Source organism: Epinephelus moara, chromosome 1 (genome assembly GCF_006386435.1).
Source record: "Epinephelus moara isolate mb chromosome 1, YSFRI_EMoa_1.0, whole genome shotgun sequence".
NCBI classification, from domain to species: domain Eukaryota; kingdom Metazoa; phylum Chordata; class Actinopteri; order Perciformes; family Serranidae; genus Epinephelus; species Epinephelus moara.
Window position 1 is genome coordinate 3,989,969 of NC_065506.1, and position 18,885 is coordinate 4,008,853.

The 18,885-nt window shown below is 40.3% G+C and overlaps 1 protein-coding gene across 1 annotated transcript in view; it reads left to right on the forward strand.

Moving 5' to 3' along the window:
- cemip (cell migration inducing hyaluronidase 1) overlaps positions 1-18,885 on the forward strand; it is a 212,423-nt gene that overhangs the window by 165,475 nt on the left and 28,063 nt on the right. Inside the window, exons 16-21 of the mRNA XM_050049830.1 lie at positions 1,387-1,542; positions 4,161-4,341; positions 9,026-9,241; positions 10,900-11,111; positions 15,749-15,934; positions 18,171-18,375. Of these exons, the coding sequence (XP_049905787.1) occupies positions 1,387-1,542; positions 4,161-4,341; positions 9,026-9,241; positions 10,900-11,111; positions 15,749-15,934; positions 18,171-18,375 (1,156 nt within the window). The remainder of the gene's footprint in view (positions 1-1,386; positions 1,543-4,160; positions 4,342-9,025; positions 9,242-10,899; positions 11,112-15,748; positions 15,935-18,170; positions 18,376-18,885) is intronic.

Here is an 18,885-nt window from a genome sequence, read left to right on the forward strand (position 1 = left end):
AAAACATCAGTTTCTTCCTGGGAGAAGTTTGGCTGTCTGACGCTGCTGCTCTCTTCTGCCATGGCGAATTGAGTAAACTCTCATTACGCCTTTGCGCGGCGCATTTAAGGTCGAGGAGAGGGGCTCATTTGATTGGTGTGATGTGAATGGGCTGTATAAAACCCACTCCACGCCTTCTCTCCTCCCTCTTTCCGACTTGCGCTGGTAGGAGGGACGGAGGTGGGATAGAGGAGTAGCTGCGCCAGGCGCACAGTGTGCCAAACTTGCAAAATCCGCCTGGCAACACCCAGTTGCGCCCGGTCTGCGAAACTAGAGCCCATTGTGTTTGAACCATAGACTGTAAAAATAATGGACATAGCCACTGTGACATCACCCATTGGTTAGTTTGAAATTATTAAAATGTGAGGTGGCAAAAAATGAGTTGTTATGGTTTTGCCGTCAGATTTACCAGTAGCCTGACTTAATTACTGTTTTTGTATGCATTGTTTTAAACATTATATTTTTCAGTGTATATATTTATGCAGTTATTGCTGACGAAGATCATATTTGAAGATTGGCCTCACCATAGTAGGCATCACTTATGTTTTTAAATTTTCTTGGTTCTTTTACCTAATCTGATGAAAACATTATGTATCTAATAAAGTTTATATCAAGTAACAGGACAGTGTGTGGGAATTCCCTTTTCTTCGCCTATGGACACTTTCCTCCTACACACCTGTCTTCAAGTTTTTGAAGGTGTGCATGGGCCTCTATATTTGAAAAAAAAAGAACACAAAACTAGGCTAACATACACACCCACAAAATAAACAAATGAACAGTTACTGATACCTCATATTGTGTATCCACTCAGTGATTACTTTGTCTTCAGCCACTTCCTTATGTATTCGGGGGGGTTTTTTGTTGCCCATAAACTCTGACAGCATCGTAAACTGTAATGGCTCTTCTGGTTTGACCTCACCTCAGCCTCTGTTAATTCATGAACACTGCTTGTTATTCTCAGTTTATGCGATTTACCTTTCTATCTGAATCTGTTTGTTCTGCTTGCAGTGAAAACAGAGAAATAGGCCATCTTTACATGTGCAATGTAATTATTCACATCACTGAATGAGCGAGACTATATTTAGCACTGAAAGTACATATACAATGTATTACATAACACACCTGTAGTTTTTATATTGATGTTAGATGCTACATTTACTCAACAAAGAAACACAATCACAGTTTTCAGTCCCTTGAATAATGATTGGGATGTTTGAATAATAAATTCAAAATTTAGAAATTTTACAATACTGATGCTACAGTGCTACTTTACCAATACTACTATCACTACACGCACTACTACTACTTTCACACTTCCAGACTCTAACTCTCCATCTTTGTGTGCAGTGGAGGGACGTTCCCAGATGATGATGGCTCTCATCAGCAGGTGAAAAACTCACTGTTTGTGGGTGAAAGTGAAAATCGTGGAATGCCCCTCCTTGACAACAGGATCTGGGGCCTCGGGGGTTCTGACCTTATTGGAAGAACTCTGCCACGTGGCATGTAAGTACACTTTATTAGCATGTTGTTTTGGTTTTACAGCCCACAAACTCTACTCTCATCATCTGAATTTGCAGCTGCGTCAGTGTGTGTGTGTGTGTGTGTGTGTGTGTGTGCGTAAACTGTCTATATGGAACATAGTGAGCTTATATGAATGGACAGTGAAAAAGAAGGAATGGTCTGATGAGCTGTGCAGATTTCTCTGCAATGACAACTTGTCAATCCTTTAAAACTGACATGAATTCAAACTGACCCTAACTGCTGTTCTTCATGGAGAAGCAATGTGAGAACATTTGACAGCTACTTTTCCTTAGCCAAAGTATATTTTAGGTGGAGTCCCAGTTTAATAGAAACGGGCTGTGTCAGTCAGACTTGGTATGCCAGAAATCAGTCCTAGCCCACTTAGCAGAGAAAAGGAGGGAATGTCTCAAAAGCTGTGTTACAGTCCCTCCAGGATGTTGCGATCGGAACAGTTAATGCAATTTTAGCCAATCCCTTTTAATTCTGCATGACCTTGCAATTTTGTCCAATCACCACAACTTCACCACAAATTTGACTATTTAAAACATTCAAATCTCATTTCATTGTAGAGCTGGGTGCAGCATATTGATTCACGCTCAGCCCCCCCCTCTCTCTGTTTATCATGACACTACTGCTGCAGGACCAGAGCACTGTGCCTGGGACAGAGTCACACACAGTGACAGGGCAACTGCTTAGCATCACATGGCAAACTTTACCCAATGGTTATCACAACAGATTTAATGACAAAGTTAAGCCATTTAGGTGTCGGTGTGAGATAAACAGCTTGGTGTCGGATTAACCGCTGCTGCGGGACTTCAGCCCAAATGGCAAAATATGACGAGTAGGGTTGAGATCACACTGTGCTGTGTTAGCCCTTGCTAACCTGATACAGAGAGCAGGAGAGGAGCTTCTCATCGGTACATCTTTCGGCGCTGCATCTAACGGCATTAACAGCTGATTGGCAGCAGCCCCCCACCAGCCCTGCCCTCACAAATATATTCTGTGAAAAACACTAAATGTTCATAATAGCGAGCTTCAAATCCAAGACAGTATCACAACTACTTTTGGAGTTTTCACTTGCCCCTGCAATTTCATTTAAAAAAATCACCAGTTAACATTGAAACATGCATTTAAAGTTTTTAGAAAAGCTGCCATAATATCAGGTGTTTCAGGCTGTAGCAATCTTAGAAACAGCCCAGAGGGACAGGTAGTGCCAGAGATTCCTTTATTGTGTGCGAAAATTAGAACTCCATGCTTGATCTTCAAACCGATGGGGTCAAGGGCTGTAATGCCATAGTCTACTGTGCCATGGCCAAGAGGAGAGCTTTGTGTGTAGTGACCAAAGGATTGCCCTCAAAGCCAACCGTCAACAATGTACAGACCCAGTGTAATGATAGCTGCTGCAATTGGTGCCCAAAACAAATTTCCCGTCTGGGACAATAAAGTTTATCTTATCTTATCATAACATGGTTGGTACCAATGGATGCCTTAGGTCCTCTAGTTAAATACCTGTGTCTTCACTGTAAATTTAAAACTCAGCCCAATACAGCAAGTTTTATTTGGTAAAAATTGAGTCTGCCCCACTTCTCACCTTCAGCTCTGCCTGTCATACCTGGTGCTCCATTTACGATTTTTTTTTCTTTTGCCGCCACTTCATCGTTGTCTTCCTGCTTCTTTCACCTTCTTGTTCTCTCTGTATCCTGGTTTTTCTTTGAGGAGCTCTCGATTTTTGGTGAGGCATTCTTACTTAAGTAGTCAGGCTGCAGTCGGCCTCACAAGTTTACTTTAGCAACACTTGTGTGTTCTGCACACCTGACTTCCTCTGTCAGATGGACCCCACCACTTCACAATACCTGCGGGGAGTGGGAGTATCAGATGGCACACTGAAATGTGTTTTAATAATAAAAATACATTTAGTTATCACTTAAATACATATAACTTGTACTGTCAGTGATTTAAGTAAATTGTTGCACTTCATCCCATTTAAGGGTCAGCCATATACCTGTTCATGCCCCCCTCACCCACTCCTTGACTTTGGGCTGGGGTCATCTGTTCCCTTTGATCCCCCTTAGAGTGCCCTGCCATCTTCTATTTCTAATCTTTCTCAGAGAATCAAATGTTAATAGAAATGTTTTTGGTATATGCTATGCTGGCACACTATTGTGGATAAATGTTACAGAAGACAGAAGAGTGTGACAAAGACAATTGTTACTGAAAAACAAATCTGGTGTATGTGCGTACGAAGGAAGGAGGCAAGCCTTTCCAAGTTTGGATGAAAATGTATTTCTTAGACTAAAATCAGTTTACAAGACCAGTTCTGCAGTGGCAAATAGTCTTTAAACCTTCAAACATTGTCCACAGTGAGTGGTGAAGGTACATAAAAGTCAGTCAATGGACCCTAGTCCTGAACTACAAACATATGATTCAGGTCAGTAATATCAGTATAAGATGGGAAACAATGCTTCTTCTGTTGAAGCATGGAGTAGTACGCACATTACATTGCACTAGATCATCATAATACTACTTATGCGTGTGCAACAAAACCCTGAGTGTAAATTACTGATGGGTTGATGTCCGTGTGGATCTATGTTTCCCTACAGTGATTTTCCTATCCGGGGCATGCAGATCTATGACGGTCCCATCAACATGCAGAACTGTACATTTCGGAAATATACAGCGCTGGATGGACGGCACACCAGTGCCTTTGGCTTCAGGCTCAACAACTCGTGGCAGAGCTGCCCCAACAATAACATCACTGACATCATCTTTGACCAAGTACCTGTGAGTCCATTTCTATGTGAATTACACAAAACATCTGGACTGATTTAACCAGAGACATTAGTGGAAAACAGACGATGTGCTTAGAAATTAAATGAGAATGTAAAGATTCTTACATTAGAGAAGCAAGCTTTAAATGGGCTCCAGTCCTAGACTATTTGGTACTATAAAGGTAAAGGTGAAGTTTTTGACCCTGAGAGGCAGTATGGATCAAATGGTTTTTTTTTGTGAGTGGGTCCCTGTTTTGTTTTTATCATGCATGTGCATGAGCACACAGGCAACGCAATACACATTCCACCCACTCTTTTTTTTTTCTCTCTTTTTTTTCAATTGGTTTTACAGCTGTTTAATGAAGAAGGAAATACATTCAATTATTTGTTTGTTCATGAGACAACTCCACAGGGCACCTTTATGTTGTGAAGGGACAAAATGCAATATGTAACTTTTAGAATATGTTATGTGTCTAACTATTGTTAGTTGGTAAAACCAAAAAATATTCATTGAAAGCTTAAAGGTTTAAGACTTCAAAATGTAGACTGTTGCAATAGCAGGGTTGACAACTTTGGTTTCCTGACTAGAGTGAGACTTAAAGGGATACTTTGCCAATTTTCAGCCAAGTCTGTGTGAGGAGTGTGCAGGGGTGGATCTAGACTCTTAGCAGAGTGTGGGCAGAACTTTCTCAGGGGCCCCTGTGACTAAGTCATTTTAAAGCTCACAACTGTAAATCAGTGTATATATCCATATACTATGCATAACGTGGCACTTGTTGACCCAAGCTAAAATATACAGTAAAGCCACTTTGTCGGACAAGCTTGTTCTGAAGAACAAATAAAGAAAACAGATTGCCAGTCAAGTTAAAATGTTTCAGCACTAAGAATGGCACTGTGCTGATGTAACAGCCAGGTTTGTAGTAATACTGCAATGCCAGATAGTATCACAAGGTGGTGCTTTCTTTTTGTTTTGTTGTGATATAACTTGAGAGTTGAACACAGTGTCACCACACTACTCCCACCAACATCAACACGAGACGTCTCTGAATAGTAATGAGTTATACTGACTATGTTCTACTGCTCATGTATGATAAGAGAGCATAGTGTCATGGAGACCTGGCATGTATGGTCGATGTTAAGTAGAATAAAGTAACAGTGTTGAAACCTCCATTTCATGGTCAGTCGACTCTGAGCTGATGGGTTATGTCTTTACACACAATCATAAACATAAGCGGTCTATATTAGGCATATTCCAACACAAAGTCCATCTGCAACACTGCAGGTAGTGACACAGACAGGTGCTGAGATGCAGGAAACATTCTGACTGACTTCTTTAGAACCAAAATGTAAGTTATTAAAGACAGATTTTTTTTTTTTCACTTACCAGTTGTTGTCCTTGCTCTATCTGCTAGTTTAGTTTAGATATTAGTTTAGATATTAGGTGCAGTTACATGATGGCTTCTCATTCGGAATGAAATAAATCTGAATGAAATCATTCGGATTTAAAGTCTTTCCAGGTAGTTTACATGGGAAATATTCATTCCGAATGAGGGTTTACACGGGAGATCAGTTTAATCGCCTTTATTTGGGTCTACGCAAGGTTTGGGGCAGGGAAGGTTTCTGATTGGATAGGAGGAGGGCAATGTTATGTTTACCGGAAGAAAACACTATTCGGGTAGGGCCTCCAACCCCAATGCAAAAGGAATACATGGCTCCATGTAAACGCACGTATTATGGTTTCTTTTCAAAACTTTTTGCCACTTTGTCCTTGTCAGTATTTATCTCCCGCTCCACACACAGCAAAGTGAGGTTTGACAGTCTGACCTCATCCATTCACAAGAGCAAAGAGCTCTTAATGAGCCCCAGGCGGCTGGAACTTGGTTCGGTGCTGGCATTGCTGATGGGAATGGATTGCTTCGTTTAAAATAACAGCAAACCGGAGTGGATTGGAACAAGGCTTATGTACATTTACGTTGCAGCTTAGTAACGTCTGCGCCCCAGAATCCCCATGATGCATGGCGTTGAAGAGAGTAGTTTTTGAAATTAGTTGTTAAGTTTGCCATTTTTCTTAAATACAAATGTTACTCTAGGATTTATGGTATTTTTAATGTGTCTGCTCAGAAAATAGTGATTTTTGTTGTAATTGTCATTCCTGTGCTTGTTTACAGTAGTAACCATGAGTGAGCTAGCTGTTACATTTCATGAGACCAGCTGAATCTGCATAATTGGCAGTACATGTATACGGCAAAAATTGGCTGTGCAGAGATGGTATACAGTTCAAGGACGAGGAAGCAGTGTTGCCAACTTAGCGACTTTGTCACTATATTTAGCGACTTTTCAGACCCCTCTAGCGACTCTTTTTCAAAAAAGCGACTAGCGACAAATCTAGTGACTTTTTCTGATGTTATTGAAGACTTCTGGAGACTCTGTTGTGAGAGCACGTATCATTCTTACACTTCTCAACAAGCAGCGGATGCTGCCGTGGGCTCCTCTCTCGCCCCAAAGCACTCACAGACGGCCCAGTCCTCCCTCCCAGCAGCAGTCAGAGCAGGAGATGTTAACCCCTCCACGTCCAGACTGCTAGTGAATCACGCATGCGCGGAACCGCTGCTGGCTGATCCCGACCTGGTTTACAGTCAGGGTGGGATGTAAATGTAAAATTGTCTTTGTCTGATATAAATCACTGAAAGAAGGTTCATTTGTAGTTCTAAACATATTCAGGGTGTTTTTTTACTCAGTTTTTGCCTCTCCCACGACGTTATTCCTCTCTCCTACAGCAGCCATTACAATTACATGCATATGGAAAATTACGCAAATTAGGCGATGACGTCATTTAGCGGCTTCTAGCGACTTTTAGGACAGCCAATAGCTACTTTTCTTACTGAGGAGTTGGCAACAGTGCGAGGAAGCCACCTTCCAGCCCTCTATTGGACATCAACAGTGACCACTATTGACAGTGATTAAGAGAAAACCTATCAGGAGGCCCGTACTAGGTGGGGGCCCTGGGGCGGCAGCAACCATGACCACGCGGCAGCTCTGCTTATGGGAGTGTGTGCAGATGAAAACAGTTAAGGCCCCCCAAGCCACCAGTCCTCAAAGCTCCCTGCCCATCCACGGGCCTGCAATGTGTAATCATCTGGCAGATTTTTGCTCACAGCAGGGGCAGGAAGTTTCTGGCACTGCTGGCACTAAATATAGTGACAAAGTCGCTAAGTTGGCAACACTGACTGCTGGCACCACAGCAGTAAGGCAAACACTGTTCATTTATATAAACTCCTGACACCGTGGTGACACAGACCTAATCGAAAATCAGCAAAGCATCCCTTTGAATTAATTCACCATCAGGTCACATTTATAATGTATACAGCTCTGGACCTGCAGAACCTTGTTTAAAACAAAACAAGCTCTATTTTGATGCTTTTTTATGCACTCAACCAAAAGTTAACATTCATTCAATATCATCATTCAACATAAATACAGTTAACTGGTTTTCCAGCTCTAGTCAACAAATGTTTAATGATAGTGATGTTGTGGAGTATTCTGTTTTACTAACAACTATCAATATCAATATTTTTAAATTCACAAGGAAAGTAAGTAAATATATTTCAATGTTTCAGTGATTAAGATGTCTGCTTTGAATGGAAATGAGATGCCAAAGTACTTTAGGCCAACTTAAGTACAATTTGGAGGTACTGCAGTATTTCCATTTAATGCTACTTTAATTCCTCCACATTTCAGAGGCAAATATGGTATTTTTACTCCACTAATTTTTTTGAGTCACTAGTTACTTTGAAGATTCAGATTTTTGATACAACATATGAAATGATCATATGATTATAGACATATACACATAATAATTATAATGCAGTAATATTATATCCATTATTCTGAAATGGGCCATTCTACATAATGAGTACGTAACTTTAAGATTTTGAAAACAGGAGTTTTACTTGTAACAGAATGGTCACACTGTGGTATTACTATTTTTACTTAAGTAAAAGATCCAAGTATCATCTTTCACCATTGGATATTAACATTAGTTTATTGGAATATTAAACGGGTTCTCTTTCACTCACTCTCTCACACACACACACACACACACACACACACACACACACACACAATTTTCAGACACAGTTCATGCAGTTTAGAATGAGCACCATTCAACTCTCTGTCATTTTCTGTCTATCTGTCTGTCTGTCTGTCAAAATGTGCAATTTTGTTATCCTTAAATAAATTTGTCCAGTTGTTTTTTTAGGTTATGACTTTGGTGAGTCTTTATAATGTTTTTCAGAAGAAGGTGGAGATATTAAAGAGTTAGGGAGCGATCACACCGAGATGAAACACTAGAAACGCGACGCCAGTAAAACCATTGTTTTCCTCTGATATGGCGCGTCTGACCAGCGTTCAAGCGTCTTTTTGAGGCATTCTGAACTGTCCTCACCACGACCCCATTTAGTGTAATCTGTAGGAGTTCAAATCAGAATAAGCCAATTCACGGTAGCCTACAAATATTTTTTGGTGATAATTGAAAAAACGGAGCTTTAACCATTTTTTATATGTTGTAGAGAGAAGAAGCAGAGTACATTTGGAAACTTAGTAATTTTAGATATGATCATAATTGATGTATATGGGCATAAAGTACCCACTATGTGCAGCTGCAAATGTATGCCTTTCACTCCATCCCTCTTCTGTAGATCACGTCTCGGGTGTTTTTTGGGGAGCCGGGTCCCTGGTTTAATAAGATGCAGATGGACGGGGACAAGACAACCATCTTTCACGATATCGACGGCTCAGTCAGCGAGTATCCAGGAGCCTTCCTGGTTAAAGAAGACAACTGGCTGCTCCGGCACCCCGACTGCATCGACGTGCCCAACTGGAAGGCAGCTATCTGCAGCGGCCACTATGCACAGGTGGGTAATTCATTCTCACAAATCAGTGTTTACAAACTAATCTACTTTCTGTTACACCCTATTTGGCTGTTCATGTATTTTCATATTACAGTCAAAGTTCTTTGAAATCATAAATAATTTAATAATCCCTGTTCTGTTTGAAATGAGAAATCAGTCATGCACTGGTTGTTTTGCAGTGTGTATAATCACATTAATGATGTTGGTAGCTATCAGGAAAATAAGCAATGCTAGAAAAACTTTTGAACAAGAAACAGAATATTTATTGTTTGTGATTTTTTTTGCAAATTAGGTTTTTCTAACATTCAGTGAGTTGAATGTTTGAAATTTGCATATTTTTAAACAGAGGATTATATTAATCAATGTGTACACAAATCGAGTCAGTACATGTTTTGCCTAGCTCACTGCAATGATTGGAAGAAGGGGAAACTGCTATAGCACAACCCTTTCGAAGTGCCTACCAACAACAAGTCATCTTATTTAAAAGTTGTATCTAAAGCAAGTGTATTTTACTTTGCTAAACAGATAAAGCTGTAGCCACAGAGACAGTTGGGACATAATTTTAAATACTAGAAGACAGCATAAGAGAAGCACAAACAGGGAAGAGCCATTAAGTCAACAAACTAATTAATGTCAGTTGTAATGTCAGCAAAATCCATCTGCCACAATAAGCTACTGGTCTTACCAGACCAACTAAGACTTTAGAGGCAAAACCACTGAGTGTTTTGAACTGGGTAAGGGTGTATTTCATTGCTTATTAATCCAGCGTTTCATTGGTACAGTACAAGTTTGTGTTATCTCCTCTTTTAAATGTTTTTCAGTTTTTATGGTCAAAATTCTGTATAAAGCTGAAAACGCACCAGTGCCGCCGCCCTGCGGCACTGCATGGCAACATGCATCAAGCGCCACCCCTCGCACACATCAGACGCGTTGCGCTGCAGCTCATTAACAGATGACCACACAGTTATTACTACTTTTACAGAAAGATCTGTCTTCCACCTCTGCATTGGCTTTAAATCATGTGTGAACAGCCACTAATTAAAGTTGATATCTCACCTCAAGAGCCAATCACCAGAGCTTTGACTTGCCAGGCAATGTTTATTTGGCCAGGGTCTTTAAAATGTCGGGACTGTGGTTGTTTAACTAGGGATATTTCTCGTCCTCATCAACGAGTCTGTCCTCATCCATTCTTCATCACACATGAGACAGAGGAACAGCAACAGAGTTCTCATTATCCGTGGTGAGGAGAGGAGTTTAGCTGCCATAGGAGCAGAGAAAAGGAGCTGCTACAGGAGCTGGTATGTACAAGCAGAGAGCAAGTGGGGGACAGTGGCATGAAGTGCGGTGGGGCGACATGTCCAGGACACGTGTTCACGCATCTGTATTAGGTTGTACATTGAAAATAACAGGGGGAGTATTTTTTTGATACACGCTGTTCACCGCTGGTGTGTTTTGGCCCTAAGTCTGAATGGCTAAATTGATGAAACACCTACACCAGGGATGTTGAACATTAGGTGCTTGGCCCACACCAACTGAGTCAAGGGGTCATTTATATCAGAGAAAATGAAAAAAATATATATAATGACACTGGATAAGGCTATTTAAGATTTTTGTCCAAATATTAGAATCATCCTTCTAACTCTATGGTCGGTTTTCCTTAGATCTACGTCCAGACGCGTAACCCTGCCAACCTAAACATGCACATAGTGAGGGATGAGTACCCTGATCGGCCCCTGACACTAGAGGGCGCACTGGGGAAGAAGAAACACTACCAGCAGTTCCAGCCAGTGATCACACTAGCCAAAGGCTACACCATCCACTGGGACCAGGCGGCGCCTGCTGAGGTCACCATCTGGCTCATCAACTTCAACAAGTCAGTGGACACATGGGCCACGCTTGTGTCAGCATACACAGCACACAATTATGACCAACACCACCTTTACACAAAGCATGTTTACAGCAGGTACTGTCTGAATTGGATTTTTGCAACAAGTGAGAATCATTTACCTTATTTATCATGGACAGCACACATAAATTAACATTAGTCAAACTGATCATTTTTATTTGCAGATTATAGAATAGAGATAAGACCATAAATAAAAAATAAATAAATATCATGACTTGACAACACAAACAAAAAAGACATAAGATGAAAAAAAGGGGACAAAGAAGACAAAAAATAGAGCAAATAACATATGGCATGTAGACTTTAGATACAATTAACGGTGATAAACAGAATATTATTAAATATGCTGCCACTGCTATTTCTCAAATGACCACATTTTTAAATTTCTAACAAAAGTACCACAGGTTGTTAAGTCTCTGACATTAGTGTGGGTTCCAGCCATGTGATGCTCGGACTGTACTGTGTGCCTGTTTGTAGTCATTTACCTTTGAGTAGAACCCAGTGACCACCTAGAACAGGAGTCCTCCTTTTCCATGGGACTGTGGTGTGTTTAGGAGTGAGACTATAATTACTTTTGTATTTATAGCTGTGAATGTGTTTTAAAGAATTAATTTCAAATGAATTTAAGCAGATGTGTTGTAGTTGAAGCTGCTGGATTTTGGACACAGTTGCCCCCCTGTCCTCTACCACTGAAACTGGTCTGCAGTCCATTACACTCCACTTTGCAAGGCAGTAAGTTAGTCGTTCAGAGATAGACTCAGTTTGCATCTGAACGCCTGGTGTGCCAAGCGAACATTTTTCCGTTGAAAAGATGTTTAAAAAACGACTTGGTCACCGGGGAAAAGACGTTCAGAAATGGTTCCAAAAGTTTTTTCACCAACTATTTGTGGACGTTGATTGAATGTTCACATTAAGTGAGATGTTTCATCCTCTATAGTGTGCAAAACCAGAGGCCAACACCTTTGGCGTACAGCAACATGCAAACAACATAGAGAATAGTACTGAGTCATATATGTTTTACCCATAGTCATGTGGCTCATACTGCAATTACAGAAATTGCAGTTATACTCAAACATATATATCAAAGCCTTGATGGTCATTCACCCTTTCATCAATGACAATATATTTATTTTTAATACTTGTTGTATTTACAGGTTTCCACCATATCAAACTTCTTCCTCCAACCTGAGGGACCTTGCATCGATTATGTATTTTTCTATCTCACTGTAATTGTATCTAAAGAGCACTTTCCATGTTATATTTAAATTGTTGATTAATAAATACAAATGTATTGTAGCATGTGTCACATGGTATTCTCTATCTCATAAGTGGAAGTGCTGCTATAGTTGTCATCTTAAAGCCAGAGCCACATTTACTGTTTTATATTACAGTCGGAGCATTTTGAGGTTTAAAAGGAGTTTAAAACAGTGATGGTGGAAAGACATTCAGAAAAGGTCCAAAAGTGAAAGTTTTTCTTCTGTTGATTGATCAGTTACGTTTACGTTTAGACCAAATTTGGATGTGATTTCTTAGTTCAGCTCCAAAATAACGATAGACTATTATTTGCACACTGTAGAGGATGAACAGTGAAATATGGTCTAAATGCGAACATTTAATCAACACTTTCACTTTTGAACCATTGTTGAATGTCCTTTGACCTTTTTTTTTAAAAAAAAAAAACATCTTTTCAACATAAAATTTTTTGCTGGATCTAAGTTGTGGGAAAAAATTGATGTGGTGGAAACTTGTAAATAAAAGAAGTATAAAAAAGAAACATATTTTCACTGAGGAAAGGATGAATGTCCATCAAGGCTTTGATATGTCTTTGAGCATATCTGTCATTTCTGTGATTGCAGTATGAAGAGAGTACCATTCTCGTTATTGTCTGTATTTTGGTGTCTGCCAAACGTTTTGGCCCCCCTTGTTTTCACATCACTTTGCTGCAGCAACATAAAGCCACTCACATGAGCAAGCCAACATTACAGACACACATGCGGTGAAAATAGTCTGGCAGCATGTTTATGTTTACTGGTGGTCCAGTGCTGTGATGCGACAAACGAGCATGCTAACACCAAGCTATCTTGGCTCAACAGCAGCCTCAGCATAGAATAAAACCAATAGTAGCCTACTTCTGGTTTGCTTTGTTGAAATACAGTAGCACAGGTACTTCTAAAATATGGGTAGAGGAGGAGTCCTGTTTATTTTGTCAGTTCACTCTCCTCGGTCCGACAGTCCCAGTGGGCCACAAGATGTCTGTGCATTTAAACCAGTTGAAGCTGTAATGGCAAGTACTTGCACATTACAGCAGTAAGATCAAGTTCTTATTTTCCATGAATGATGTAGAATCACATCATCATCAATTACTAGAAAACTGACAGTTAACTAACAAAACTAGTGCTGCTTCCATCATTGCAAGTTGACTCAGGCCAGCTGAGCTGTTCGACTTCGACTCTTTGATACTTCCCCTGCAATCTTCTACTCTTGCCTATTTTTGAGACGCGCAACAGCTCACCTCAAATAAGCCTATGTAGCCTATTCTGCATGCGGCAATGTGCACCAGATTATGATCCCCACGCTATGACCCCCTTACCATAATGAACTGTTCGTAACATAATACTGTTAATGAAAAAGAGGGTTTGAAAGAGAAGTTCCAACCCTGCTTAGTAGTCCCACACCTCCACTTCTCCTGGCCAATCACTGCAAAAAGTGTACAGTTGGTTTCAGAATTTCATTTCCTTGTGACTTAACCATTCATTAATTGGCTTAATTGCTATCCAGTTACAGAAAGAATACAGTTAAACATAAGAAAATGTTGGGAATGATGACATGGGAAGTCGGCTGACAAGATTAATTTGGTTTTCAACACTGATCCCTCCTTAAATGCTCCACGTCCTGGTCACTCAGATAATTCATGGTGAATGATGTAAACTGATGAGGGCCTTCAGCTCATTCCTCTCAATCCCTCTTTTTATGAAGATTCACCACAAAAATGGGGAGAGCCTCACTTTGTGCTCCTCCCTTCAGATGGTGTCAACAGTGCGGCCTTAGGCTGTTTAAAGTAAATAAAATCTGTTGTCATTTTAAGCACGTCAGCTATCCCCAGTGGTCCAAGTCCACCCTGCTATAGACAGTATGGAGCCAAAGCTGTGTATTTCCATCAATCGTGCATACACCAATGGCCCCATCTACAGTTCAAAGAGTAATACTGCAAGTAAGAGTGTTTCTCTCCACAAAGAGCTGAAATATGACTTATTTTTTACTTAATTTAAGAAAGCAGCAGCAGATGGTTTGTCTTTTCTTGCCTTGTTGGTATAATATATTAAAATGCACCTTAGAGCAGACTCTGTAAAAAGCGTTAAATAGATAATCATCTTTTAAATTGTTGGTCTTGGAAATTAATTTTTGAATTTGAGGGAGTTTATGTAGCAGGTTTGAATTTTTAGCATGTTGAACTTTTCTGTTTTGTCCCAATTCAGCATATTTGGAAACATTATTTTTAAATTAGAGCTGCAACCACCTTTCTCTGGTAAAGAATAATAGGGAAATGTGTATGCTGCACATAAAAGCCATGCAATTATCTACTCAGAGTGGTGTATGAATTAAAGATTTTACAAGATGTATTTGACTGCTTATGTATAATTTGGGAATATTGAGCTATGCTTTTAGATATCACATATGTTTTTACTGTAGCTATACAAGATATTAAGGGTATATGTTAACCCAACTGGCACTGTTAGCAATTAGCATTCCATTCACCTGATTTAAAAATCCATGTGTAATGCTATCCTTTAGTGTTTCTACACCAGAATTTTTTTTCTATTAATTGATTATTCTTTGGTCTATTAAATGTCAGAAAATAATGAAAATGCCCATCACAGAGATCCAGTGTCTTTGAATTTCTTGTTTTTACCAGTTTACATAATATTTAAAAAAAATAAATAAATAAATAAATAGAAAAGGCTGTAAATCCTCACACTGGAGAAGCTAAAGCTAGAATATGTTTTACGTATTTTTCCTTTACAAATGACTAAAACAAATATTTATGGCAGCACTGTGGTGCAGTGGTTAGCATTGTCACCTCACAGCAACAGGGTTCCTGGTTTGAGCCCAGGGTGGAGGGCTCAAACCCAGGGTAGGGAACCCCTCTGTGCAGAGTTTGCATGTTCTCCCTGTGTCAGCGTGGGTTTTCTCTAGGTGCCACTTCCTCTCACAGTCCAAAGACAAGCAGGGTAGGTTAATTGGTGACTCTAGAAATTGCCCGTAGGTGTGAATATGAGTGTGAATGCTTGTCTTGCTTTCAGTGTTAGCCCTGCGATAGTCTGGTGAACCTGTCCAGGGTGTACCCTGCCTCTCACCTAATATTACCCCCCACCCACCCCCCGCGACCCTCATCAGGATAAGTGGTTGTGGAAAATGAATGAATGAATACTTCTCCGACTATCTACCAACAAATTTGTTAGTTCTATTTGCAGTTCATGTGATATTCACCTGATTAGATAAAAGCAGGTATAGTCATGTGTGCTTTTACTATGGCTGTCAGAATAGGTTTTAGTGTGAGATGAAGTCACTACTTTATCTACATTGCTTCATTTGGGGTGTTTCAGAAATGACTGGCTCAAAGTGGGGGTCTGCTACCCACAAGGCACTAACTTCACCATCATCTCCGATATCCACAATCGCCTTACCAAGCAGACCCAAAAGACCGGCGTCTTCATGAGGACAACGCAGAGGGAGAAGATCAACCACTCGCACCTGGCCAGAGGATACTACTACTGGGAGGAAGACACTGGGTCAGACAGATAGAAACACACACACACACACACACACACACACACACACACACATACACAAAAACAAATGAACACCACCACCATCACATTAGCTCACCTCATCTCAAAAGCAAACTTTACTGAGAACACTTTAATCAACCATCAGAAAACAACATTGAGGCTAAAAGCCTATGACACTGTTTAATACCTTTATATTTTCTACGGATTGATTACATTATATAATATACTCACTATATATATATATATATATACTCACTGAGTCCACTGGGTCAAGAAACATAAACAATTAGAAAATCTGACAAACCAACAGTGTATCCAGACTGTCTCAACCACCTAAAGATCCCATATTGTGAAAGATCACATTACAGTTAAACATTAAAGTTATGTCTTAACTGTTACGGTGACTTATAATAAACATATGACTCAGACTACTTTGTCAAGTTGACGTTTTATTTTGCTACTGCGGAAAAGGCTTGTGGCCCATGGCAACAGTAATCAGTCCCGGTAGGTTACCCGTGACCCCTTTCAGGTTCCTCCTACGGAGATCATGTAAGATCAAAATGCATAACAAGAGTATGTAAACATGTTCCAGTGGCAGAAGTATGAACAAAATGGAAAATGTATTTTGCGACCATTTTTGGAGTCAGTGCAAGTATTGTTTACAACTACTCGCTCGTGTGTGATCCGGAAATTTGCAGGCGTTTCTTTTTATTTTTCTTGTCAAACGAGGGAGCGAGTCCGCCAGTGTGTGTGTGAGAGAAGGAAAGTCAAGGAGTGATTGGTTAACTGCAAGGATCACGTCATCTGCACTCATCGGTAGGCTCATGCTAGGTGACAACTAGCTGCGGTCAAGTTGGAGGCTGAATCCAAATGTCCACCCTCTGGACTTGCAGACTGAGCTCTCAAGACTGTTTTGCTCGTTGCTGTAGAAATGTTCAACTGTCACTGCTGTCATATTCATATATATGTCATACAAGTTCTATCTATCTATGGAGATATATATAGATATATATTCTTTGTGTGTGGAATATATGCTGACAATGACCGATAAATGATCACGCCCAGAGCCGCCAGTGTCAACAACATTTTGTAGAGAGGGGAATAAGTGCTGTCCCATTCCTATTTGTAGCATCCGGAGCCCTTTCAGACTCTCACACTCAATCACTTACAGCTGACGTCAGTTAAGTCAGTGAGGGTTCAGGGCTTGAGTCTTTAGGGGCCGGATTGGAATTGGGCCTATAAACTGGGCGTTAGTCTGCTGAGGTCCGTACCCCAAGCAGACTCTCTGGAAGTCCGCTTTAGGGTCCCTTGTGGACTGGAGGAATTGTAGCTTTGGGCAGCCCTCAGCACTCCCAGCACTTCCCGGGAAAGCACCTGCAAAGTCCGTAAGTCTGCAAGTACGGTGAAATCATTTGGATTCAGCTAGACAGTTTCCCGACAGTTTCCAGCAGCCTTCAGTCCATACAGGAAGTCACAGAAACATGATGTGATGATCGATATGATGTCGATTCATTGAAATATTATCAGACTCATATATCAGTTTGTTCTCAGTCTCCAATTGTTTTAATTATGATAGATTAGCTTATTAAAATGCTTTCTGTCATTTCTGATCATGGTTTAACCTCCATTTGACATGAATTCTCATGTAAATCAGCATCATATCAGTTTGCTGCTGCAGAGCGGGAAAAAACACACAAGACAACAGCTTTCATTAAGGCTCAGTCAGATACAGTCAGGGCTTCACATCTGTACAGATGTTATTTTAAGAATCCTCTCATCCCACTGACCACAAGTCTTTGTGATGGTTAATACCTCAATAATTAAAACAGTCCAATGTTAATATACAGTAGACTACATATAGTTTATGACACAGTTAAAATGGCCAATGTGAATAACTGCATTGCAGGACAATTTAAGGTGTGCCCCTAAATTTTCTGCTTGCGCTCCTATAATTTTCAGTTAGGGGCTACAGTGCTCCTACTAAAAAGGTTAGTCTGGAGCCCTGTAGTAAGTCAGTCATTATAAGATCAGGCCTCCATTTTTTTGTTTTGTTCTATATCTTTGGTGAATGCCATGTACTTCCGTGGGCAATTGAACTTCAAGGTGAGAAGATTCAAAAGGTTCTAAACATCCTCACAGTTTCATGGGTTAACATTTCACAATGTACATTTTGTTTCTGTTGTTCCAAAATATTAGATGAAGTGTATGATGTCTAAAGTTTTACTGTGTGTTGCAGTCTGCTTTTCCTGAAGGTAAAGGCCCATAACAGCAGGGAACAGTTTGCCTTCTGCTCTGTCAAGGGCTGTGAGCGGGTGAAGATCACAGCTGCAATCCCTAAAGGCAGTCCTCCCAGCAACTGCATGGCCCAGGCCTACCCAAAACATGCTGAGCTGCCTGTTGTGGATGTACCAATGCCCAGAAAGCTACCCAATACCAGGCTGGTGAGAGAAATGGGGTGGGAATGGGAGTCAATTAAATGTATTTAAATATTCCCAACCAGGCATCATTTTCTCCATAGCTGTTTTTACAGACAGTTGTAGTTCACTGTTCACACGTTTAGAAGAACATTAACAAACCAGGGGGGAAGAGTATTTTTAGGTTAGCACAGGGTTCCTACGCAAGTATGGAAAGTATGGAAATAAATGTGATCAATTTCCAGGTATTAAAAAGTATGGAAAATGAAAAATAAAGTATGGAAAAATATTTATGTTTCCAGACTATTACCACTGTTCTAAAATACTGTTTTCTAAAATAGAAAATTAGGTATTTCCAAAAATAATTTAACTGACGGATGCCCTTAACAATTCATAATAAATCCTATTTTTGTCACGCTACATGATGGAACTGCATTGAGGAAGGGGAGAATAAAAATAAAACAGCTGTCGCAGGTAAAGCAACTCTAGTCGCAGGATGTGTGTCACTGCTCGCCTGCCTTTCTCTCTCCCGCGGTC